This window comes from Protopterus annectens, chromosome 2.part1, assembly GCF_019279795.1.
Source record: "Protopterus annectens isolate FY-2018-M chromosome 2.part1, PAN1.0, whole genome shotgun sequence".
Classification (NCBI taxonomy): Eukaryota; Metazoa; Chordata; order Ceratodontiformes; family Protopteridae; genus Protopterus; species Protopterus annectens.
The window spans coordinates 1,488,648,916-1,488,676,385 of NC_056729.1; the positions used below are offsets into that span (position 1 = coordinate 1,488,648,916).

Genomic DNA, 27,470 nt, shown 5'->3' on the forward strand with positions numbered 1-27,470 from the left:
TTTTACCTTGTATATTTCTGCCCACTGTTCATAATGATTATTTTTTGTTTGGGTATTTTAACGATATGCAAAGTTTCCTTGAAGAAAGATGTTCTGCACTTGTGTACAATTCTGCTTGATTTTTTTACCTTCAATATCCACTAAAAGTTGCTCAGGCCATGTGCTGCTATGCATTAGAATTTTAATATTAAATCTTCAAACAGTTGGTTTTAGTGACAGCATATTGATGACTGTGTGCCCAATGATTTAAACCCCTAGGTGTTTTTACAGTATAAATACTATCCAAAGTTAAGCATTTTACCATATATTCCACATTAGTCATTAAATAGTCAAAGTCTGCTTCAGCACTAATATATTTCCAGTACTACAAACTACAAAATTGAGATTGTTGCTCAAAAGTCTGCTTTGTCCATAGAAATGATAGCTGCGGGCCTCTTTTTGCTTAGTAAGTGACTCATCACCATCAGACTGTTTAATTAGAATTAACAAGCAATTATTCTTTTAACAGCTTCTTTGTTGTTTTCATAACCAGTAAGTAGTTTGGTAATATAATGACCTCTCAGCACAAAATCAGCTTTGAGGTACTCAGCGATAAATATATTGCCCCACTGTAAGCTTGCAAATCTAGAAAGCTTATTTTCAAAGTCATTAAGAACTTCTTAAACAGTAGCTGGGATGTGAAACAGCATTGCTGACATTCATGTTACCAAATCATCCATGTGATACTTTGAAGAAATTATTAAGCTCTCTTTATGCAATGTTAATGACTGTATCACTGGTTAGTGTCACTGTGGCTAATGGGACTGTTTACAGCTTCTGTTGTGGCCACCCTTTAATTTTACCCATGTAAGGTATATCATGCCAGTTTAGTGAATAAGGTGGTTTGGGAGGTACATAGTGATAGATGCAAAAAGTATGGTTCAGTCATCCACATGAGTCTGTTTTCTGGTTGTAATTCTGAGATGGTTATTAATTATAAATGTGAGTATGCTGTGGGTCTCACTTTAGCTCCAGTTCCATAGTTATTAAAAACTTTATTATGAATAATTGAATATTCTGAGTGAATGAGAGTGTTATGCAGTATGCCCCTAGGCAGTGCTTTTAAATAAAAAGGGTAAAACCTTAATTTGAATTTAATGTATTGGTGATGGTGAGGTACCCAGTAGTAATTATTTTTGTACTGGAAATTTTTTTTTTTGTTGTGTCTTTCGGCTTTTCCCGGTTAGGGGTCGCCACAGCGGAACTCCAGTCCGCTAATGATTGGCAGTAGATTTTTACATGCCAAGTTGCCGGCCCTGACGCACAACCTTCAACGAAGGTATGCCCTTTCACTCATATCTCCACACAGAAGACGCTCTAACTGAGAATCGAACAGGACAATGTCTTACTGTGAGGCGACAAGGCTACCGCAGCACCACCACCGCAGTACTATGTTTGTACTGGAAATAAAAAGCATTTAGGAGGTTGAACAATTGGCTCTATGAATATCACCCTTCTGTTAATAAAAAAATGCTCATAATAATTTAAGAAAGCACAAGAATAATTGGAGAACTTTTTAAAAAAAGTTTCTTTTTTGTATTATAAAAAGTTAGTAACATTAGGATGGGAAGTTTGACCTAGAGCTTGAAAGAAGGAATTGTATAATACACCAGAACCATAAACTGCAGGAAAACAAAAAATCTGGCAGGTACACATGGACCACAAAACCAGTTGCAAATGAATCCAAGGCACAAGGAGAAGTTGTAGTTACTTTTTATTCACAGTAAAACACAACAAAACAAGTGCTTTCATAGGTAGGTACTTGGCTATTCGCCCTGGGGCCTGTATAAGCCTAGCCAAATAGGTTCCCTGGCTTTCTCCACCCAAGAAAATTATTTTCCTGTGCCCTTGTCGAGCAGTGCTGCAGAAGTGATCCCTGGGGTGAATTTTCTATTTCCCATCCAGTTATCAAGATTTTTCTTAAAGAAGGCCATTGAGGAGCTTTGCTTGACATGAATGGGTAGTTTGTTCGAGAGTATGGGAAGTCTCTGGGACAGGAATCTATCCCTCCAGCATGTTCTGTTTATTGTGGTGACAAGGTTTAGGTCCCTGGAGCATGTGGTTCAGAGAGATTGGGATTTCTGTAAGTGTAGCATGTCCAACAGCTCTGGGTTTGACATAGCTTTGTATGTTAGGCAGAGATCACCTCTGATTAGGCGATATGCGACGGAGTAGAGCTGAAGTTTTTTGAGACGGTCTGCGTATGGCATCTGTTTGAGGCCGGTAATCCTCTTAGTGAGGTATTTCTGTGGCCTTTCCAATTGTTGTAGGTGTCTTGTGAGATACATACCAAATGGGGCATTGTACTCTATAATGGGTCTGATGAGGGATGAGTAGAGGGGAACAATGACCTCCTTTTTTCTAGAGGAGAACCCTTTTGTGATGAGGTGTGCCACATAGAAGGAGTTCCTGACTACTGTGGCAATGTGGTTATCAAAGGCGAGACTACTGTCCACCTGTGTCCCAAGGTCTCTTATCACACTTTCGGTGTTTAGCGAGCTGCCGCCTATATGGTAGTTCATGGGTACCGAGTTTTTCCCAAAGGGGATGACAGTGCACTTCTTGGCATTGAGCTTGAGGACATGTCTTTGACGCCAAGCATCTGTCTCTGTGAGGCCCTTTTGTAGAATGTCTACATCATTAGGTGATTATATTATTATGGCTCCCAGTTTGCAGTCATCTGCAAACTTTGTTAGCTAAAGACCTTCTGTGTTGGCCTGCACTTCAGAGAAGTAGATGCTGAACAGGAGAGGACCCAGGACTGAACCCTGTGGTACTCCAGTCATCACTGGTCTGAAGTCGGACTTGGAGTCGGCTACTTTTACTGTATGGATTTTGTCAGTGAGCCAGCTGGCCACCCATCTTGTGATATAGGGATTTATGTCTCGTTTAGTGAGTTTATCTATAATTCCAGAGTGGGGGATGGTATTGAATGCCTTTGCGAGATCAAGATAGGTTGTGTGCACTAACTTGCCCTCATCTACGGCTCTGGTGACTGCTTCAAAGAAGTCAGTCAGGTTTAGTATACATGGTCTACCTTTTACAAACCCAAACTGAGTGGGGTCCAGGGTTTGGAGGTTACCTGTGTCTTTGTTTATAAGCTCCAAGATGATACGTTCCATGGCCTTGCAGACCAGGCTCATCAGGCTAATGGGGCGGTAGTTTCCGGGGTCCGTGTTGGCACCTGCTTTGTGGAGTAGGATAACCGTCACTGTGTGCCATTCAGTAGGCACATAGCCTGAGGTGAGGCTATGATTGAACATGGTACTTAGGTGGGGTGCCAGTTCATTCTGTAGTTCATGCAGTAAGCAGCCTGGGATGTTGTCTGATCCCATGGATGCTGTGTTCTTGGCTTTGGAGAGTGCGGTCTTTACTTGTTCATCCGTGATTACGGGGGCTTTGCATTCTTCTGGTATTAAGATGGGCCCTTTAGGGGTGACAGGGGGGTAAAGTTAGCACTGAACCTAGCTGCCAGGATGTTGGCAATATCAGTTGGTTCTGTATATTTACTGCCATTGTGCTGTAACTCAGAGCAGATCTGAGTGTTGCCATTGAGATTCTTGACATAGCTATAGAATGCTTTGTGGTTGTCTTTAGAGTCAGTGGCGATTTTGTTTTCATAACTAGCTTTGGAGGATTTTATGAGGGGTCTCAGCTTCTTACTGAGGCTGACCAGGGAGTTTCTCCAATCATGGGATTTTACTCTTTTTTGCAACAGTTTCTTTCTTCTGTTGTAGAGTTTGTTTATGGCAGGGGACCACCAGATTGGCTTCCTTTTTTTGGAGGATAGCATCTTGGTTCTATTAGGGATTGCACGATCCATGCACTCATGTAAGTGCTTATAAAGTGCATTTGTGTAGGATTCAGCAGTCATAACTGTATTGTCCGTCAGCGTGGGTGTCGTGAAGTTTGCCACTTCTGTCTTAAGAAGCGTGAAGTTGGCTTTGGAGAAATTTTTTACTGTGGTTTCCCTAATGGGGGTGGGGGAGGGATGTGGATGTCTAGGGTGATTAGCTTGTGGTCGGATCTGACCAACGAGGAATTGACCTCTGGTGTGGAGCACCGGGCCCATGTTGGTAATAACCAGGTCTAGGATATTGCTGCCCCTGGTGGGGGTGTGGATAAGTTGATCCATGGCATTGGAATTTATGAATTCAAAAAAACGTTGAGCACAAGAGTTGGTACATGAGTAGTTTTCCCAGTGAACGGTAGAGTAGTTGAAATCGCCCATTATCAGGGTGTTAGGTTGTACCCTAATATTTTCCATTGTATTAAGAAATGAGGAGTGGGAATCCTGGGGCATGGTGGGGGATCTTTAGCAAGCTGCAATTTGGATTGCGGTCTTGCCCAGATTTAGTTGCACTTGGATAATCTCGGATGCATTATGCTGAGCAACTAGCCTGGAGGTGTGGATATCCTTAATGAATGTGGACACGCCTCCGCCTTTAGTGTTTCAGTCCAGGTTAGGTGGCCGAAAGGTGTGGTATAAATTATAGCCTGGTAATGCAGGGGTTCTCTCTGGAGCCTTGAACCAGGTCTCTGTCACTGCACAGATGTCGATGTTCTCCATTTTAAGGAGTGCCTCGAGAGAGTGCATTTTGAGGTTTAGACTTCTAGCATTGAGTAGCAATACCCTCAGATTCTTCTTGCCTGTACCTGTTAGGGTGGTGAATTTGTCATCTGAACCTTGCCTAAAAAAGGCACTATAGGGGTGGCTAGAGCCTTAGCCAGTATCTGGAATCCCAGGGGCAACAGGTGCAGGCCATCTCTGGCAAAGCATCGTGGCTTGTCAGTCATGTCATCCCAGGCAGCCAGATACTGGATCCCCTTAGAATGACACCAGAAGCTTAGCCAATTGTTGAAGTCAATCATTTTGTCCTTGTACTGTGGTATCATTCTGGGTGATGGCAGGATGCTACTCAGGGCTAGGGTCATACCTGCCTGGGCTACAAGATCGGACAGCTCCTCCATGTCCCTTTTCATGTAGTCCAAGGAGGTAAGTCTCAGGTCATTCACACCAACATGGACAATGACAGAGTCATATTTGTACTTGTTGTGGAGTGACCTGAGTGCATGCGTTATGTGGCTGATCCTGGCACCCGACAGGCAGCTGACAGTAACTTTCTCCTTGTTTAGCCTGGTGAGTGGAACATCAGTGTGCCTGACTATAGAGTCACCTATGACTAGAGTGTTGGGTACGTTGTTATGCCTTATGGGCAGTGCTGGAGTGGCACACTGAGTTTGTGGGCTATGTGTCATTTGGGTTGTGTTGGGGGGGGTGGAGGTTGCTTGTGTTTCTGCTTTGGAGATCCCTGTTGCTTGGGCAGGTTTTTACTGAGAGCCTCTGTGAATGTAGGTGTGTGTTTTGTGTTTCTGTGTGTGTGTTTTGGTGGTGTAGGTTTTGAGGGACTATGTGCTGAGTGTGGTGTGGTGCAAGTGTTTACCTTCTCCTCTTGACTGTCTAGTCCAGTCTTGGGTTCTCACTATAGGGTCTCTGATCTTACCTTCAGATCTGGCTTGGCCACATTCTACAGACTTGGATCTGACTCTCAAGCTCCTCCCTCTTACCCATAATGCACTACATCCACCCAAGTACCTCAGATCTCTTTTGCCTTTTCAGAGCCTGGACATGGGTCTCTTGATTTCCCTGTGGGAATAATTTCCTTTGAAAACTTTTGAAAACTATTGATAGTTTTTTCCTGTAAGTCCTCCTTCCTTTATTTCTTCAACTTGTCAGTGTGTGTGTGCATGTGATATAGCTTTTTTTCCTGTAGCAAAAAAAAAAAAGGTAGTTAGATTTGTCTTAGACAGTTATTTTAACTGGTCTTTAGTCTTAGTACTTATACTTGTAGTTAGGTCTGTGTTAGTAACCTCTTGATAAGGTTGCATCATTTAACTATGAGGTTTTTTTTTTGGCAGCTTTTACTGGTGATGGCGGACAAACCTTTGCCTGGTTTCAAATGTTGCACTTCTTGTGGGGATAAAATCCCCAACTAGTATACCCACAAGGAGTGCATATATTGTTTGGGGGCTGAGCATTTGAAAGCAGGTTGTTCTGTCTGTGCTTCCTTTAATCCGCATGCGTTGGCCAACAGAAGAAACAAGTTGATTCTTAGGGGACTTCTTCGTTCTTCGGCTCTGGAGGCTCAGAGACTTTCCTTGGCCTCTTCTTTTTCCTCTCCGGCTTCCACAAAAGAGGCAACAAAGAGGTCTCTCCCTGTCTTCCCAAGGGACTCTCTAGAGACTAAGCAGTTAAAGAAATCTTTGGATCCAATTTCCTCAAACCTGAAGAAATTACCTCCCCCTTTGGGTCCAGCAGCAGCTTCGGATCCTGTGGATTTTATTACTGTATCTTCTCCACCTGTGTCGGCTCCTATGTCGGAACAAGTCCGTCAGAATCCAAAGGCCTTGACAAGGTCCCCTGCTCATTTTTCCAAGTCAAAACATTCCCAACCCCCTTCGTTGGCTCCATCCAGGTCCTCTTGAAGCTGGTCCAAGGCAGATATGGACAGGATGATGAGGAGATTACTCAAGGCCCAGATCCAGATGGGGGTAATCTCGGCTCAGTCCCTGTCAGATCCATCACAACTCCTCCTCTAATCCAACTTTCAGTTTCAGAGTCGCAGAATTCAGGACTGCTGTGTGTGCCTGACTCTGTGCAGGGGAAGCCCCCTTCCTTGACTCCGAGGGTTCCCTTGACTACCCCTGTGCCAGTTCTCTTGGAGAAGAGCGGGTCTCAGAGCCATGGTGTTGGTGCTGGGCCCGGGGGGCTGGGTTCGGCTCTGTCCTTCTCAGAGTCATCTCTTCCCCTAGGTACCTTGGCACTTGACAGCTCAGGTCCAGTCCCTTCTGGAGGCTGCAGATCTGGGGTGAGTCTTTGCTGTTCTCCCTCGGTGGTTTCAGTTTCAGGAGAGACAAAAGGACCTTCTCTAAATCAGTAGATTCAGTACATATAAGCTCTAAATGTAACACAGAATAGTAGCCACTAGCATACCTTTTTTTACCCGCAGGAGGAGGAGCCGGGGGAAGAAGATGTGCTTGAATGCAGACCACTCTGCAAGTAAATTGGCTGGGCAGCCTCATGAGCCTGACATCATCCCGCATGCCGCATGCCCTGCACGTGATGACATTATCATGAGTAAAAAAAGTAAAAAATAAAAAAAAAATAATATGGGAAATTTGGAAATTAAAGGGGCCACTCGGGAATTTGTGGCACCCCAGTAGTTTGCCCTCAAAACTGGTATTTAGTGAGGAATTTGGTACGGTTGAGAGGTATGGTGATGAGGCAAAAGTTTTTCTTCTCAGAATTTTAGTTCAGACTCAGAAGGGGGCATGCTCTTTTATGTCTTCCTGTCAAGAATTCTCTTTTTCTGAGATTTTTGCCAGTGTTTTCAGTGGGAGAGCATTGCTTTTTTTTCTCAGTCCCTCAGAAAATACTATGAAATGTTGCAACTGGAATTCCCAGAACATTTGTCACAGACTGGTTTCCTGAATAGCCAGTCTGATGCACCTAACAAAGCAGATAGAATGTGCTAGGTTCCTCAGTCTTTCAAATTTCTGTACGCTCATCCTAGACCTGACACAGCAAGCTATAGCTTTAGTAAATCTAGCTGCTGCCAAGCATTTTATTAACTCTAATCATTCCCCTTCTAACAAGGGTGGTAAAGCAATGCGTTTGGGAGCAAGGTGTATGCTTCTGCAGCTTTAATTTTAGAATTTTGAATTCTCAGACTCATGTGTTAAGTTTATAATGACTAATTGTGAAAGTATGAGGAATGTTTTACCTGTAGTTACGTCCTGTGAAGAAATATTTGCTATGTATTGTTTAGTTTCTTCTGTTTCCTAGGTCACTACTTTTTTTTTGTGTTTATGACTCTGTACTAATTGTATCCAGGGCTGTTACCTGGCTGTGCTTTCAAAACCTCCTTGAGGATGTAAAAAAATGAGTTTGGATAGAGATTGTTTTTGGTCCCCCTGCTGCAGAGGTTATCAAAAATGTGATGAGATGATTAACCTGATACAGGGAGTCTCTCAGATTTCTCATCCCTCCTTCTCTAAATTTTGCGAGGTTTTTTCTGTTCCCTTGTGGAATTTTTGCAGTAAACAAACCAGTCTCAGGAAAATGCTGGTAAGCAGATGTTTAAAAAGCACTGGCAAGGAAGTTCCAAAAAAAGATGAGGAACCACCCCTTCCCAAAAACAAAGGACAGTCAAATCAGTCAGAATCCTGCCTGTCAGTCCCTTATCCCCATTTTTTACTTTGGCAACAGATTGTTTCAGATAAATGTATTCTGAGACTGATTCAGCAGGGGTGCAAATGCAGTAGAAAGAAATCCCTTTTCCTGGGAATTATTCAGCATGTACCAGACTAAACCCCTTTGTTCTCACATGTCATACTGTCATCCAGCATATATTTTCTTGGGGTAATAGAACAGTTCCTCATTCCCAGTGGTAAGAGGTTTTTATTCAAGAATGTTTTTGGTGCCAAAGAAAGAAAATGTCTGGCAACCACTTCTGGATTTTTCTTTCCTAAACCCAAGTTCAATATGCTTTCTCTGTACAGTCTTGTACCCCTTCGCACTCATTTGAGTTTTTGGTAACTTTGGATTTAAGAGATGTGTATCATTCACATTCCTACCCATCCAGACTTCAGTCATTTATGTATCTAGATCACATTATCTGTTCTCTGCCGTACCCTCTGGGCTGTCCACTGTTCCAAGAGTGCTCACAAAGTGTCTAGCTTCCATTATAGTACATTGCCTGCTACAGGGTAGCCACATTTAGATGACTTACTTATCTTTGCAGAGACTTTATCTAAGTGTTAGGAATCTGTCACTTGGGCAAGACATCTTCTGTAAAGACTTGGATTTCATGAGAATATTCAAAAGTCTCTTTTTGACTCTGTCTCACAGGATTGTGTTCCAGGGGTGTCTGCAAGCCACCTCAATATCACAAGAAAAAAATAGATTTGTAATTAGATCTATTCCCATGGTTTTTCACTCAGACTTCTGTCACTGCAAAGGAATACCTCAGGATTCTGGACCTCATGGCATCTGTGATACATCTGGCAAGACTCTACATGAGTAACGTACAATGATATCTGAAGTCTCTTTGGTCCCAGCACCATCACCCATTATCTTTTAAGATTCCAGTTCTGGGATTTGTGAGAAGAGAACTCACTTAGTGGAGACATCAAATATCCCTGAATCCAGGTTTCCCCTTCTCCCGTCCTGCTCCAAAGCGGACAGTCCCACAGACTCATCAGACTTTGCTTGGTAAGCAGTGTCAGGGGTTATAAAAGTGCAAGATATCTGGGACAACAAAGGTTCATAGGTTCATACTAGGCTATCTGCCCGAGGGCATTTACAAGCCTAGCCCATAGTTTTGTGGCTTACGCCACCCCTTTAGTATGGGGAACTATACCCATTATTTTGCTGTGCCTCTGTTGAGCAGTGACACTGAGGTAATCCCTGGGGTATATCTGCGATCTCCCATCCATTGGTCAAGATTTATCTTGAACAAGGCCAGCGAGGTGCTCTGCCTCACATATACCGGGATTTTATTCCACAGCATAGGAGTCTTTGGGTGATGAATCTATCCCTCCAGCACGCCCTATTAATAGCCGTGTCGAGGTTTAAGTCTCCGCCCCTTGTGACTCTGACAGATCTAGATTTTTGAGGTGAAGCATATTCATCAAATCTGGGTTTGACATGGCCTTGTATGTTAGGCAAAGGTCACCTCTGAGCAAGCGGTAAGTGACTGAATAGAGCTGGAGTTCTTTCAGTCGGGCAGCATAGGACAGATGTTTGAGCTCCTTTATCCTTTGGTGCGGAACTTTGTGGCCTCTCCAGCTGCTGCAAGTGTCGGGTCAGATACATTCGAATGGGGCATTGTACTCAATCATTGGTCTGATGAGTGATGAGTATAGGGAGACTATGACCTCCCTTGATCTAGATGAGAATCCCTTCATGATAAGGTGGGCAATGTAGAAGGTCTTCCTAACTACTTTAGCTACATGGGTGTCGAATGACAGACTACTATCAACCTGGGTCCCCAGGTCCCTGATAACTTCTTCTGTGCTCAGTGGATTGCCACCTATTTGGTAGCTAGTAACCTTGTTTTTCCGAAGGGTATGACTATGCATTTTTGGCATTTAACTTTAGGCCATGGCTCTGGCACCAGTTATCCGCTTCTGTGAGACCCTTCTGAAGGATATCTGTGTCAGATGTGTTTTCTACTATGGCACCCAGTTTGCAGTCATCTGCAAACTTTGTCAGCCATAACCCTCCTGTGTTTGCTTGTACTTCGGAAAAGTAGATGCCAAACAAGAGTGGGCCCAGGACTGAGCCCTGTGGTACACCACTTGTGACAGGCTTTGAGTCTGACATGGCGCCAGCAACTCTGACCCTGTGGGTTCTGTCACTCAGCCAGTTTGCAACCCATCTTGTGATGTATGGGTTAACATTTAAGCTGATGAGTTTTTCAATGATACCCGAGTGGGGTAAAAAGGCAGACACAAACACATAAATGTAAAAGAGATGCTTGCCCTTATAAAAGAGCTAAATACTCTGAATCACCTTTGGTCTCCAGGATCATTTTAAGTTGTTATGTGGTACATAACCAAGGGGAATCCAGGTCTTAACCCCTATACAGACTATCCATGTTAGCAAGAGATATAGATTTACAGCTCAAACTCACTACAGGCTTCCTACATTCTAGCAGAGTAAAATTGTGTAAAGAAGCTGAGAAGGACAAAGGAAGACCTCACTAATAGAAACTAGATCAGATTTGATCTGTCTATGGGGAGTACTTCAAGTAAACCTTATTGCCTCCTCACTGAACAATCAATAGCAAATTTCTGTTCCAGGACTGCATGCTATTTGGACCAGACAACATTGGTTTTCACTTCTTATGGAAGTGGCCAAGGGCAGTTACCACAAGCTTCCTTATAGACTGGATCTACTCACACAATGTCATTAAACTTCAAATGTCTACCTGGATTATTCAGTCTTAATATCTTTTAGATACATTTCATGTGGATGTGTAGCAGGTATAAAAGAGGCAACGAAAGCCTACTGCTAAAAAATCTTGTGTTGGTAAGAGGAAGCAATTTTCTAGTTTGTGCCTAACCAATAACCAGGGGCACATCAGTGATTTTGTACTACTAGTGCTTAATATTTCTGTGAGTTACTTTCCTCTGACCTCATTTATTCCCGTGTAAAGGATCAGCCTGTTGCCATTTCAGCATGTCTGCCCATGGATCATCCTTTTTCTTCTATGTTTGTTGTGAAACAGTTTATGAAAGGTGTTTTGCACCTGAGACCTGTTAGTAAACAGGTTGCTCCTCCTTGGGATATCAACTCTGTGTCAAAGAAGTTGACTGTGTCACTTTTGGAACTTGTCCATCAAGCACATTTAAGGTTCTTGACTGGAAAAACTGTACTCATCATTGCTCTGACATCTGCAGAAAGAGTATCTGAGTTGCAAGCTCTCATGTTGTGTGAACCCTATCTGATTTTCCATAGGGATAGGGTCTCTTTAAGACTGAACTTCTCATTACTGCCCAAAGTAGTTTCAGAGTTTATTTTGAATCAAGGCATTAATCTGCTGGTTTTCTGCCCAGAACCTAATAACCTGAGAGAACAGATTCTACATGCTGTGGACATTCGTATGTAGCACAGGTATTATCTTGACAGAACTAAGTCCTTAGAAAAACTGATCAGCTATTTATCTCTTATCAAAGAGAAAAAATGGAAACCCTATGTCTAAATACTTTTTTTTTTTTGCTCCCACCATGACAAATCTGTTCCAGGCAGTATCAAGGGGCATTGGCATACTAGAAAAGGGTAGACTCTAGAAGCATTCTAGAGGCAGCTCTGTGGTCCTTTGTACATATTTTACAAGGTATTACAAACTGGATTCCTTTTCTAGGTCCAGATCAACCTTTGCTAGGACCATTCTCCAGGGTCTCCTGGATCCTTCTCTAGGATGGATAGGCTTTGGTATTCAACCCATGTAGCCTAAGGGCTACTACAGCAGTGAGAATGATGAACATTGTACAGTTGTGTAAGTTGCACTTACCCATAATAGTTGATGTTTGAATTCCTCACTGCTGCAATAACTGCACCCACCCTCCGTCCCCATACTCTTGTAGATAGTTATAGTCGGAATATAAAGTAGGGTTGTCTTTGTTTCTGCTTTATATATTTTATTGTTTTTATTGGTTGGTTGGTTATTTCTGGATCATTAGACTCTTTTCTTACTGTATGTTCAAGAAAGTCCTGAAGAAAGCTTCACTCTGACTGGTGATTTCCCTCCTAAGGATTAGCCAGTCAGCAGTCAGAGTGAAGTATTACAGAGTGGGGTGGGGAGGCCATGTAGAACTCTTTGAAGCTGACCTGTTGTTTTTATTTCCTGAACGGGAAAAAAAATATATAGCGTAAGGGTTAAGAAATTCAAACATCTACTGTTATGGTTAAGTGCAACTTACACAACTATACTGTCTTGAAGAAAGAATTAAATATGAAAATACAAGCAACCGTAAAACACGTGGGTACTATTTTTATCAAAAAATGTATTATTGCGCATAGAATGGTGGTTGAAGGAGAACACAATAAATGACTGGAAGATTCTTCCTGCCGAGGTAGTTAATAAAGTGCCAGTTGAATTCAAAGTACATGGGCATTTAAAAGATTGTTATCTGTGTATGCACTGGTCCATGCTCTGGCTGAAAATGCTTAGGAATAACAGTCTCACTTACCTTGTTAAGAAATAAATGAACCTAAATTTGCAGCGTATCCATCAGTTAGGGAGAAAAGGGCAGACTTGCTGGTCCAAGAGATCTGCCATTACACGTCTATATATGTATTTCTTGAGGGTAGTTGGAACAAATCTGAGTATAGTGGTATAATTGGTATTCTTATCATGCAACCAAATGTTCATTGTTTTATTTTATTTCATTAATCAAGCAATTAATCAAGGAATTGATTAGTTACTTGATTGCAGCTATAATTTCACAATGGCTGTCAAATTCTGCCTTTGGCAGTTAGACACTGCCTTCACACTTAACTTGCAAGGATGGTCTGCATTGTGTAAGGCTACCACATAACATAGTAGGTCTACAGATGAGACCTGTTTGTGAGTTGCTGTAACATATTATTTCTCATCAGCCAGCCTTCACAGCCCAGTTACTGGGTTTGTAGGTGCTGTCTAAAGTATGCCCAGTGATTGCAAAATATGTTTCTTGTATTTTGTATATATTATGCTGTTACTGAAATAAGTTGATCAGACATGAAACAGGTTACTTAATTGGAAATAAGAAATTGTTCTCTCTTTGTAGTTACCATTTTATGTTAGTAATGTCAAATTTTCTGAATGCCTTATAGCTTTTAAAAAACACCATTCACTGCCACATAAATACCAGGTTAATCCACAAATTGTTTTCTTCTGTTTTTCTGATTATAACTTTAATTGGAAACAAGAAATTATTCTTTCTTTCTCTTTATTCCATTTTGTGTTGTTAATACCAAATTTTCTGAATGGCTTCTAACTTTTAAAAACTAAGATTTGCTACCATATAAATACCGCGTATTTTTGGTAACTTCAAATTAATCTGCAAACTGTGTTTTGTTCTGATTTTCTGAATGTAACTTTTTTTTTTTATAGGAGAAGGCAATGGAGGCACAGAAAATGTCAAAGTCAGGTAGGCAGCGGAAATTGCATAGTAAGTTATGGATTTGCAAACTCTTAGCAGTGTACCACACAAATCAGTGTCTGGAAAAAAAAAGAATTTGATATAAAGTGTATGCCTGGAATTTCATAGGTTCATAGGTGTATACAAGGTTAATGACCACTAGAGCCTTTTAAGTCTAGCCATGCATCCCAATTCTCTGACAAGTTCTGGTACCCTTGATAAGTGTAAGCCTGGGCTTGGGAGATGACACATTTACAAGCAGAGTCCTGGGAGATGAAACATTTAAAGGCCGCCCTTGGCCATTAGAGACATAGGTGTCAAACCAGGGATGAATTTCCTGTTCTCCATCCAGTTGTCAAGTTACATTTGAATTGGGATAAGGAGGAACTCTGCCTCACATGGATGGGAACCTGTTCCAGAGAAAAGATAGTCTCTGAGATACATATCTGTCTCTTCAGCATGTCTTGTTTATATCACAGGCTAAGTCTTTAGAATGGATAATTCTGGTGCTGTTTGTTTTGCAGATATGCAGGAGGTCCGTCAAGGTGGGATCCGACAGTGCTTTATATGCCAGGCATAGATCTCCCCTTAACAGCCTGTAGTACACAGAATGCAGGGATAGTGGTTTGAGGTGGTCTGCAGAGGACATGTTACTTATGCCTTTTATTCTTTTAGTGAGAAACCTCTGTGGTACATTCCAGTTATTGATTGTGCCTGGTTAGGTACATGCCAAAGGGGCCATTGTACTCAGTGATAGGTCTAATGAATGCTGAATATAGTGGAACGATGACCTCCTTGGACCTAGATGCCATACCTTTGTTTACAAGTTGCACAACATAGAATGATTTATTTACTACTGTAGACAAATCTTGGACAAAAGCTATAGTACTGTCTACATGTATCCCCAAGTCCCTGACTACTGGGTCGAATCTTAGGTGTGTGTTGTTGATATGATAGTTGCCAAGGGTGGATGACTTCCCAAAGGATGCTGGTACGTATTCATTGGCATTTAGTTTTAGTCAGTGGCTCTGACACAAGCTGTTTGTCTTTGTCAGTCCTTCTTGGAAAACATTAGTGTCGAGGGGGGGGGATTCTGTGGCTGCTCCTAATTTGCAATAATCTGCAAATTTGATCAGCCAGAGGCCCTTCACATTGGCCTTGACTTCAGAGGAGTAAATGCCAAAAAGGAGTTTTCCAAGAACAGATCTCGTAGTGACTCTGCTTGTGACTGGCCTCTTTGTAGAGGTGAACTCCACAGTTCTAACTTCCTGAGTCCTGTCTGTGTACCAGCTGGCTACCCACTGGTTACATAAGGATTTATACCTAACCTCTTGAGTTTGTCAACAATGCCCAAGTGGGATATTGTGTCTAAATGCTTGGCCAGGTCAAGGTAGGCACTGTGAACTGTTTTACCCTCATCCATTGCTTTGGTGACCTTCTCAAAGAAATCTACCAGGTTGACTAGGTATGATTCGTCCTTGATACCAAACTGGGTTGGGCCTGGTGTCTGACGGTATCCTATATCATTACTGATCATTTCCATGGCTTTGCATATGAGGCTAGTGAGACGTATGGGTCTGTAGTTTCCAGGGTCTGAAGGTGGCCCACATTTCTGCAGAAGGATAACTGTTGTGGTTCTCCATTAGTGAAGCATGAAGTCTGTTTGGAGGCTACTTGTAAATAGCAATTACAGAGGGCCTGATAGGTCATGTTTCATACTGTTTAGAAGGCTTCCTGGGGTCCAAATGGAGATATGATAAGTCAGAAAGCAAAGTAGAGTAGTATTGCTGAAATTGAATTCATCCTTCCAGCTACCAAGGTAGTCAGCCTATCTTGACCTGGCCAAACCTATAGATATAATATCCCTCTCCGACAAACCTACTGTCACCCAGAATACCTTCAGCACGTAGAAAATTGGCTAGCTAATCGCTGATTGATCCTGAACCCTAACAAAACCAAGCTGCTAGTTTTCTCCCCTACCCATAGGTCCCCCCCTCCATTCTTCACCATAAAATCTAACAATGACACCATTATCTCCCCAGAAGATCAAACTAAGCTCCTAGGAGTAATAGTAGACAATGACCTCAAATTTGATATGCATGTCAACCATACTATCAAGTCTGTTAACAAAAAAACTTGGCTCCCTGTACAAGATCAAACCTTTCCTCACCCCTCTTGCTAGGACTGTTATTGCACTTTCCAGTCTTCTCTGTGCCCTTCTTTATGCCTCCCCCGTATTCACCAACCTGACAAAAACTGATCTCAACAAACTATCCTGCTGTTACAACCACATAGCTAGATTTGCTAATGGCATGGCATATAGGTCTCACCACTGGCACAACCTAAATCTTCTAGGATGGATAGAATTTCCTACCCTACTGCAATTCAACCAGCTCATAGTAGCGCATAAAGTCCTCAACCAACCTGAAAACACCTCTGCACTCAGAAACATTATCAACCCCTATAGTGCCCTCAGGCCATTATGCTCTTCTAATAGACTAATGGTTCTAACCCAAAAATTCAACAACTCTGCCGGGAATGCTCTGTTTGCCAACTCTGTTGATAAAACTTGGAACTTACTTCCTGCAGACCTTACTCAGGAATCCTCACCAACCCTATTGAAAAAAGGCCTCAAATAATACTTTAAATCACACTTGCTTTGCCCTTGCTCAAACCCTGACTAGCACCACCCCTATAATAAGTGTTCCATTTCTCAACTGTTTTTAAGGAATCTACTTATGCTACATTACAAATGAACGCTTGGTTGTATTCTGTGTGTAAAATTTTGATACATATTACTTTTCTGTTTTGTTAAGTGGAGCTTTTCTCTCCGGGCCTCCGCTGAAAATGTACATGTATCCATTTGGACTATCCCAGTCAGCAAATGTAAAATAAAATAAAAATAAATAAATCCTCAAGTCTTGGTGAGTACCTTCATGACGTGGACCCTGTTTTTTACAAAATCTCCCCAAAACGATACTGATATATAGACTGTATTTTATATAGCATATATCATGGACAGAAGTAGGTCAAAATTTAAAAAAGATAGCTGGGTACACAAGACCAAGAATAAAAAAGTGCACAATCTTGGTAGGCACACTGGTGCCAGGACCTGAAAAAAAATGACAGTGTAGAATCCTCAAAATACTGAAACATTCCTACAATGGGGCCAGGCCAGGTCCAGGGCGAGGATGGCCCCCTGTTGAAGGAGGTAGCAGTCCACAAAAACTGATAAGCCAAAGAAGAGCCATAAAGATGATAGAGTGGACTATTGAGTATAAGAAAGAAATTATGTATTGTTACTATTTTGCAAGAAACCCAGAATTTCCAGACACAGGATATTCAAAAAGATTAAGAGAGAAATTAGAGGAAATAAAAATATTTCCACAAGAAAAACTGTCAGAAGCTTCAAATAAAAATTTGTGTTCTTTAATACAACAGATTTGTGAAAAACATTATATAAACCAAGAAACTTTGATCTCTTTCGAAAAAAGAAGCACCTGAGGAAGTGTGAAAATATAAACAACAAAACCTGGAGATTTTTGAAAGGTATGAAAAAGAAATGTGGACATGGCAAAGAAAGAGAGATTTGATATGGTGCAATATTTATGCAAAGCTGAAAGCCGAATTAAGCAATACAAAAAAGGCAACCCCAAAGATATTCGAAGAGAAATATAGGCAAAGACATCCAAATATAGAAAATTTCACAATAAAAGAATACTGCCACAAAAAGGGAATGTAGAAAAGAAGATTAGTAAAGTAGAAGTTAAAAAATAGAAGTTAGTTATGGAATGCCTGCGAAGTGAAGGATTTGGTGTAGAAGGTTTAACACAGCTTACATCACAGCATGATGGAATGAGTCCCCGAAGTAATGAGAAACAGGAAGATTAGGAGACATCTGAAGAAGAAATATGGACATGGGAAAGAAAGGGAGATTTAATATGGTGTAATATTTATGCAAAGGAGAAACCAAAACTAATGTTTAAACTCAAGTGCATCATCCAGTTTGACAATCCTAAGATATGACAGTCTTGCAAGGAAGTGGTATGGGATTTTGCCTTTGGGAATTTGAAAATGGAAAAGCTCAAGTGCATCATCCTGTTTTACCAACTTGAGGTATATTTCTTTTTGATGTAAATCGAGACACGTCCACCTTTAATACCCGTCTGTGTAGTAGCTGGTCTAAATGTGTGGAAGACATTAAAGCCTTGACAGCTGGTGTGCTCTCTGCATGTTTAAACCATTTCTCCATGACTGCACAGATGTCAGCATTCTCTAGGGTGAGTAGGGCTTGTAGGGAGTGGAGTTTGTTGTTTAGAAGTCTAGCATTGAGCAGTACCACAATTATATTTTCTACATCGGAAGTACTTTCAGTTTGGCATTGCCTAAAGAAGGCACTATGGTGGAGGGCAATATTTTAGATAATATTCAAAAGCCTAGAGTGGAGAGATGCAGACCATCCCTGGCAAAACAGTGTGGTCTTTTGACCATCTTCTTCCATGCTCAGAAATATTGCAGCCTGTTCGAATGACACCAAAAAGTAAGCCCATAATTAAAGTCAGTCATCTTCTGTTCATATTGAGGCATCATCCTTGGAGAAGGTAAAATGTTGCTCAGTGTTAGGCTCATACCAGCCTGGGACACATATTCCAAGAGCTTCATGATGTTTGTATTCATGTAGTCTAGGGAAGTATGTCTCTGGTCATTTATACCCACATGGACTATGACTGCGTCATACTGATATTTGTAGTGCAGTGGCCTGAGTGCATGCATAATGTGGTGAATTCTGGCACTTGATAAGCAACTGACCATGACTTTCACACTGATGTCCTTCTCACCAGGCTAGAAAGGAGACTCACAATGGAGTCTCCATTGACCAGAATGTTGGATTGTATAATGGCTTGCCTTTTGGACTTAGAGGTAGAGACTCCATGAGGTGCGGCTGTATATGTTGATGTGGATGTTTTTTAAGAGTGCATTCAGGGCTGCTGAGGGTATTTGTTCACAGGTTCATAGGTGTGTACTAGGCTAATGACCCTGGGGCCTTTACAAGCCTAGCCATAGGTTTACCCTGGCATAGTGCCACCCGACCTTAGTTCCCGGTGCCTCTGTCAAGTAGAGCCAGTGGAGTTATCCCCGGGGTGAATTTTCTGTTTCCCATCCACTCATCAAGATTTCTCTTGAAGAGGGTCAGTGAGGTGCTCTGCTTGACATGTATGGGAAGTCTCTTCCATAGCATGGGTAGTCTCTGGGTTATGAACCTGTCCCTCCAGCATGTTCTATTAATTGTGGTAATGACGTTGAGGTCTCTGGAGCGTGTGGTGCGGAGTGATTGGGATTTCTTTAAATGTAACATTTCTAACAGAGCTGGGTCAGGCATGGCTTTATAACTCAAGCAGAGATCGCCTCTAAGTAGGCGATATGAGACAGAGAATAGTTGGAGTTTTTTGAGTCTTTCCATATAGGACAAGTGTTTCAAGGCCTAGGATCTTCTTTGTGAGGTACATTTGTGGCCTCTCCAGTTGTTGCAGGTGTCTAGTGAGGTACATGCCAAATGGGGCATTGTACTCGATGATTGGCCTAATGAGGGAAGAGTAGAGAGAGACAATAACCTCTTTCTTCCTGGATGAAAAACCCTTAGTAATGAGATGTGCCACATAGAAAGACTTTCTGACCACAGTGGCAATGTGGTGATCCAAAAAGAGGTCGCTGTCAACCTGTGTTCCCAGATGTCTTATAACGCCTTCTGTGTTCAGTGGACTACCATCAATATGGTAATTCATGGGAACTGTTTTTTTCCCAAAGGGGATAACGACACATTTTTTGGCATTGAGCTTAAGGCCATGGTTCTGACACCAGTCGTCGGTCACAATGAGTCCATTCTGTAGGATGTCAACATCACTCGGGTAGTTAATAATAGCTCCCAACTTGCAATCATCTGCAAACTTTGTCAGCCAGAGACCCTTTGTGTTGGTCTAGGCTTCAGAGAAGTAGATATCAAACAGGAGAGGACCCAGGACCGAACCCTGTGGGACTCCACTCATGACTAATCGGTAGTCTGACTTGGAGTCTGCTACTTTCACACTGTGGTTTTATCTGTGAGCCAGTTTGCAACCCACCTAGCGATATAGGGGTTGATGCCAAGGTTAGTGAGTTTTTCTATGATTCCTGAGTGGGGAATGGTATCAAAACCCTTGGCCAGATCAAGGTAAGCAGTATGAACCACCTTGTCTTCATCCACAGCTCTGGTGACTGACTCAAAGAAGTCGACTAAGTTGACCAGGCATGATCTACCCGTCACAAAACCAAACTGTGTGAGATCCAGAGTTTGGAGATTCCCTATATCCTTGTTTATTAGGTCCATGATGATGCGTTCCATAGCTTTGCATATTAGAATCATCAGGCTAATGGGGCGATAGTTCCCAGGGTCTGCAGTTACTCCTCCTTTGTGGAGAGGGATGACTGTAGCAGTGCATCATTCGGCAGGGACAAAGAGTGAGGTGAGGCTGTGATTGAACATGGCACGCAGGTGAGGTGCCAGTTCAGTCTGTAGTTCATGTAGAACACAACCAGGAATATTGTCAGGTCCCATAAAAGCTGTATTCCTGACCTTGGACAGTACTGTTTTAACCTGTGCAGCAGTAATACTGGGTGCCTGGCAATCTACTGATATTGTGATTGGTCCTTTGGGGGGGAATAAAGTTGGCACTGAATCTGTTGACCAGTATCCTGGCAATATCTGTTGATTTGGTATAGGAGGTACTATTGTGCAGTAGCTCAGAGCAAATCTGGGTATTGCCATGGAGATTCTTTACATAACTATAGAAGGCCTTGTGGTTGTCTTTACTATCTGCTGAAATTCTATTTTCATAGCTAGCTTTAGAGGATTTGATGAGGGAGCTCAACTTTTTGTTGAGGCAGATAGGGGAGTTTTTCCAATTTTAGGCCTTCATCTTATTCAGCATCAGTTTCCTCCTTCTGTTGTAGAGTTTGTTTATGGTAGGGGACCGCCAGATTGGCTTCCTTTTTTTGGAGGAGACTGTCTTGGTTCTGTTTGGTATGGCAAGATCCATGCGTTTGTATACGTGTTCGTACAGTACATTGGTATATGATTCTGTGGTCACACAACTATTCTCCATTTGTATGGGTGCCATGAAGTTAGCCACCTCTGTTTTTAGGATCCCAAAGTTAGCTTTGGAGAAGTTTTTCATGGTGGTTACCTTTGCTGGGGAGGGGGGTGGGGTGGGAGGAATGTGGTTTTCCAAGGTGATTAATTTGTGGTCGGATCTAACCAGGGAGGAGCTGACAGTTGATGTAGAGCAACGGTCGCCCATGTTAGTAATGACTAGGTCAAGGATGTTGCTACCTCTAGTGGGGGTAAGAACCAGCTGGTCCAGGGCATTGGAATTAATGAACTCCAGGAAACATTGGGCAAGTGTATTGGCACATGAGTAGTTTACCCAGTTAATGGAGGAGTAGTTGATGTCACCTAGTAAGATAGTGTTTGGTTGGACCCTAATATTCTCCAGGGTGCTTAGGAATGTGGAGTGTGAGACTTGGGACATGGTTGGGGACCTATAGCAGGCTACGACCTGAATCGCTGTCTTACTCAATGTTAGTTGCACCTGAAGTATCTCTGATGTGTTATGTTGGGCTACCAGTCTGGAGGTGTTCACATCCTTTATGACTATGGAAGCACCACCACCTTTGGAGCTTCAGTCCAAGTTCTGGGGCCGAAAGGTGTGGAATGAGTTATAGCCTGGTAGTGCAGGGGTGCTTTCTGCTGCCTTGAACCAGGTGGCTGTTACAGCACAAATGTCGATGTTCTTTGTTATCTGTACTTCAGGGCTGCTGAAGGCATTTGTTATCTGTACTTCATTTAGTAGGTCTTTGGAGTTTAGGAAGGTTGCATTTAAGTGCCACAAAATAAATGGGTCTGTGTGTCTGCTTTGTACTGTGTGATTGGTGCAGAGTATGTATGACTGGCAACCTGATTGACATTAGGAATGCTTTTATGTGAGAACTTTGCTTCCCGTGACATTGTTTAAATATACCTTATCAGTTTGTTTAAGAATTAGCTGGTCATCAGTAAACGTGAGGGGATTTCTACATTGCCTAAGGATGCCTATATCCACCACTCTGATAACAGAGATAATGGGAAAGTTCATATCCACAGCAACTGGCCTTTTTTATTGATTAGACAGTTGCGGTGAAAATGTAAAGTAAAGTCAGGAGTATTTAGTTTGCAACACTGGGACAGTGCTTGTCACTGAAAACTATTTGCCCCGTATTTAACTAGATATTGTTGAATTTTCAAGGGTGCTTTTTCAGGGAAAGATGTCAACTCAAGTTGCATGTGTCTGTACAGGACACTGCCAAACACTTAAGGGAAAACTACTCAATTAGACCCTGATGCTTTATGGATGAAGTATTTAGGAGATATTCTGGTCAGATTAGACAACAGCCAGTCCTACTTAAAAGAAAGAATTAAGTTTGCCAAGAATGATGAATAGTGGGGATTCACCTAATTAGCTAATACAACTTCTTCTGGTATCATTACAGCTTCACACTGCTGGGGTACAATGCCCCTCTGCTTCTTCTCTCACCAGAATAAAAACAGTAGCTTTAATCCCAAGATGAGAATCCTGATCACAGGCTGTTTGTTGATCAGCAGTCTTGTCCTAGGTGATGCAGGGGTCTGTAGGCTTGTTGTAACCTTTTCCTGGTAGATGCCTTGAATGGCAACCAGACCAGTCAGGAAGGTCCCACACAGATGCTCACTACCCAGTCAAAGACAGAGAAGTAGGAACCAATGCCCACTGTAACTTTTCTCACCGGAGCAAAATATAAGCACAAGTTCCAAGCCAGCACACGTGAAGCAGTAATCAGGCTTTCTGCTTATCAGCAGTCTCCAGGAGATAACGTCCCTATGCTCCTTCTTTTACCAGGAGCAAAACAGTATGGGGCTCTCCAGTAATTGGTGGTGGTGTTCTTGGACCAGTTGTTGCAGATTTTAGAGGTAAGCTGGTTTAATATCATAAGGAGTTGCAGTATGCTCTAGCAGATAGATGTGAAAAAGCAATCTAAGGGGACAGCCTCCAATTTAAAATGGTAAAATAGATTGGATGGGGATGGGTAGTTAGTATTCTGGCTGTATGGAATAGAGTACGCTGTCCAATAAATGTAAATAGCTGAAAGGGTGAATGACTTCGCAAAATGATAATTTTGTGCTTACTGACAATAGCCAATGATAGAGGAGAGGGAAGGAGATATGTGGTCAATTTAATCTAAGACATGGGCAACTAGAAATACAGATGAGATTAAAAATAGTGACAGAGTGGGAGGGTGAGGAAATTTTAATTTCTGTGTGACTCTTGAGACACAGCTCTGGTCTCTTTCCTAGTTTAAATATACAATTGAAAGCAGAATACAATTAATACACAATGTAATGAAAATGCAGCACAATATGCAAAACAGAAGGCAAGGAAGCAAAACAAATTACAAGAAAACAATATAAGAAAAGTGAACTAACCTTTCCCTCTCAGCAGTCTACTGCAGAATATGTGAGCGTTTCCAGTAAAGCCTTGAAATGTTTTATTTTATCCCTTAAATACAAGGTTTGGCTTCTTGCTCCTCCCTCAGTTCACAGGTAATTGCCCTTAACTGACCTGTTCTAATTTCTTTGTTACTCACAAGTGACATGGCTGTGGTCTCTTTCCTAGTTTAAATAAGCAATTGAAAGCTAAATACAATTAAAACAGTGTAATTCAAATTCACCACAATACACAAAATATAGGAAGGCAGTAAAGCAAAACAAATTACAAGAAAGCAATATAAAAGTAAACTAACTTCACCCACAGCACTCTGGCAGAGTTAAAGTTAGTGTTTCCATTAAAGCCTTGAAATGTTTTATTTGTGTTAAAGTATATAACACAAGGAGTCTCACAGTGGTATTTTGTCATATTTTAAACAACCTTTAATATACTTAATCTGTAATAAAGTAAATATATTAGATGTTAAGCCAGTTAGAGACAACTGTTTTCAGGAATGAGCTGTAAGTTTCATTCTGTTTAAATGATGTAGCCCAAGACACAAATCTTACAAGCAGAGATTATAGGGAAAAAAAGTCTGCCATGGAAGTTATAAATAATTTACAGGTCAAACACTGGGGAGTGTAGAAGGACTTGCCCCTTGCAGATAAAAAAAGACATTTAAGGAAGAAGCGTGATGTTTGAGATTCACTGTTCTATTGCATTTTTTTTTCAGGTGCCAAAATGTCAGTAGGGTGAAGTATTTTATAATTACCTATAGAAAAGGTTGTAACTGAAAAGTGTTCTTGGACCACTTCATTTAACTGATTCACAAGTTTATAAAGAAGTTTGGTTTTAGACCTGAGGTGCTATAGTATAGTAGATGCTAATGCTGTTAGCATTACCACGCATACTTTATATGCAGCAGTCCTTGACTGACCAGTAAAGTGTATATAGAGTGCCCTTTTCCTTAATGTTGAAGAAATGTTGAAGAAGTCTGTCTTTTAAGAAAGTTATTAGAAATCATGATGTCAGATCATCTGTGAAGTTGCTGCAGACGAGGACAGTTTGACAAAAACTCTTACTGGTTGCATACTAAACACATCACAGAACTTGCAGAGTAAGCCTGCCCATAATGTCATACAGCTGATGACAGTATAGTGACCTCCAAGCGGACCATGTGTTGGACAAAGCAAGTGTGCAGTGGCACACACTGAGTCTGCAGGGAAGTTTAAAACTCTGTGTTTGCAACATGTTTTGTGTGACAGTGCAGGTGTGTTTTGTGCATTTATGTCAACTGCAGCAGTTACAGATTATAGTTGTGGACATTCTTACACTCATAATATCAAAGCTGTTGGAATGTCCTTTACTTCTTTTTCAAGGATGAAACCCAGTTATGTTCCCTAGAAAGCACAAATCCTGCTTTGGATGGGACGGTGCATCTCATAAGATTATCTCATGCTTAGCTTAATTTTAGTTTTGCTCAGCCTGTTTTGTAAATGACTGATATATTGTGTCCATGAATAGAGGGAGGTATCATAGGTTCATAGGTTGGTACTAGGCCATTGGCCGTAGGGCCTATACAAGCCTAGCCATAAGATTTCCCCGGCTATTTTTCCAGGAATTTTACTTCCCTGGTCCCCTGTCTAGCAGGATGACTGACGTGATCTCCATGGTGAATTTCCTATCTCCCATCCAGTCGTCAAGGCTCCTTTTGAAGAGGGCCAAAGAGGTGCTCTGCTTGACATGTATGCGCAGTCTATTCCAGAGAATGGGGAGTCTTTGGGACAGGAATCTATCCCGCCAGCATGTTTTGTTCATTGTGATGACCAGGTTTAGATCCCTGGAGCTCGTGGCTTTGAGGGATTGGGATTTCTTTACGTGTAGCATGTCCAACAGTTCTGGGTTTGACATGGCCTTGTATGTTAAGCAGAGATTGCCTCTAAGTAGACTATATGTGACAGAGTATAGCTGGAGTTTTTTTAGACGGTCGGCATAGGGCATCTGCTTTAGGCCTGTGAATCTTTTAGTGAGGTATTTCTGCGGCCTTTCCAGCTGTTGCATATGTCTTGTGAGGTACATACCAAACAGGGCGTTGTACTCTATAATGGGTCTAATGAGGGATGAGTACAGAGGGACAATGACCTCCTTTTTCCTGGATGAATAGCCCTTACTAATGAGATGTGCCACAAAGAAGCATTTCCTGATTGTTGTGTCGATGTGGTTATCGAAGGTGAGACCACTGTCCACCTGTGTCCCTAGGTTCCTTATCACACTTTTGGTGTTTAGTGTACTGTCACTTATGTGGTAATGCATGGCTACATGGTTTTTCCCAAAGGGGATAACTATACATTTCTTGGCATTGAGCTTGAGCCCATGGCTCTGGCACCAAGCATCTGTCTCTGTAAGATGTCCACATCATTTGGGAATTAGATAATGGCTCCCAGATTGCAGTCATCTGCGAACTTTGTTAGCCAGAGTCCTTTGGTGTTAGTCTGTACTTCAGAGAAGTAGATGCCAAACAAGAGCATTCCCAGGACTTAACCCTGAGGTACTGCACTTGTCACTTGTCTGTAGCTGGATTTGGAGTCGGCTACTTTTACAGTGTAGGTTCTGTCAGTAACCCAGTTAGCAACCCATCGAGTGATGTGGGGATTAGTGCCCAGCTTAGTAAATTTATCTATGATTCCAGAGTGGGGGGATGGTGTCAAAGGCCTTGGCAAAGTCCAGATAGGTTGTGTGTACCATCTTACCCTCACCCACTGCTCTGGAGACTGATTCGAAGAAGTCAATCAGGTTGAGGAGACAAGATCAGCCCTTCACAAAATCAACTGGGTGGGGTCCAGTGTTTGAAGATTGCCAATGTCCTTGTTTATAAGTTCCATGATAATGCGTTCCATGGCTTTGCAGGTCAGGCTCATTAGGCTGATGGGACGATAGTTCACCGGGTCCAAGGTGGACCCTTTGTGGAGTGGGATAACTGTAGCTGTGCGCCACTCAATGGGCACGAATCCTGAGATGAGGCTATGATTAACCATGCCACTTAGATGAGGTGCCAGTTACTATTGTAGTTCATGCAGTACACAGCCTGGGATGTCATCTGGTCTCAAGGATGCTGTATTCTTAGCTTTGGAGAGTGTGTTTTTTTACCTGTGTGGCTGTGATTACCGACATTTAACAATCTTTTGGCATTGAGATGGGCTTTTTAGGGGGTAAGAGGGGGGTGAAATTGGCACTGAATCGATCTGCTAGGATATTGGCAATATCCTTGGAATCAGTATATTTAGTGCCATTCTGTTGTAGCTCAGAGCATATCTGAGTATTGCCATTTAGATTCTTGATGTAACTATAGAATGCCTTGTGGTTGTCCTTAGAATCTTTGGCAATTTTATTTTCATAACTAGCTTTGGAGGATTTTATGAGGGGACCTCAGCTTCTTACTGAGGCTGGTAAGGGAGTTTTTTGTATCCTAGGATTTTCCTTTTTTCTGTAACAGTTTCTTCTTTCTGTTGTATGACTTGGTTTATGGCAGGGTACCACCAGACTGGCATCTTTTTTTGGAGGAGAGTGTCTTGGTTCTATTTGGAATGCATGATTTATGCACAAGTGGATATGCTTGTACAGTGCCTTAGTGTATGATTTGGCAGTCGAACTTTCAGTTCCCGTCTGCATGAGTGTCGTGAAATTTGTCACCTGACTTGAGTAGCATGAAGTTGGCTTTGGAGAAGTTTTTTATGGAGGTTTCCCTACTGGGGGGGTTGGGGTGGGATGTGGATGTCAAAGTTGATTAGTTTATGGTCAGACCTGACCAGCGAGGGGGTGACCGCTGGTGTGGAGCATCAATCCCCCATGTTGGTAATGACCAGGTCAAGGATATTTGAGCCCCTGGTTGGACTAAGGATTAGTTGATCCAGAGCATTGTAATTTATGATTTCCAAGAACCGTTGAGCAAAGGTGTTGGTACCAGAGTAGTTTTTCCAGTTAATGGCAGGGTAGTTGAAATCACCCAGTATTAGGGTGTTAGGTTGTATCTTAATATTTTCCAGTATGTTTAAAAAGGTGTAGTGAGAATCTTGGGGCATAGTGGGATTGGATTGCAATCTTACCTAATGCTAGTTGCACTTGTAATATTTCAAATGCTTTGTGTTGGGAAACTAGCCTCCTTGATGAATATGGACACTTCACCACCTTTAGTGTTTCAGTCCTGGA

The 27,470-nt window shown here is 42.0% G+C and overlaps 1 protein-coding gene across 1 annotated transcript in view; it reads left to right on the top strand.

Moving 5' to 3' along the window:
* Positions 1-27,470, top strand: part of CEP104 (centrosomal protein 104) — a 2,320,447-nt gene that overhangs the window by 1,446,614 nt on the left and 846,363 nt on the right. Inside the window, 1 exon segment of the mRNA XM_044062948.1 lies at positions 13,704-13,740. Coding sequence (XP_043918883.1) covers positions 13,704-13,740 — 37 coding nt within the window.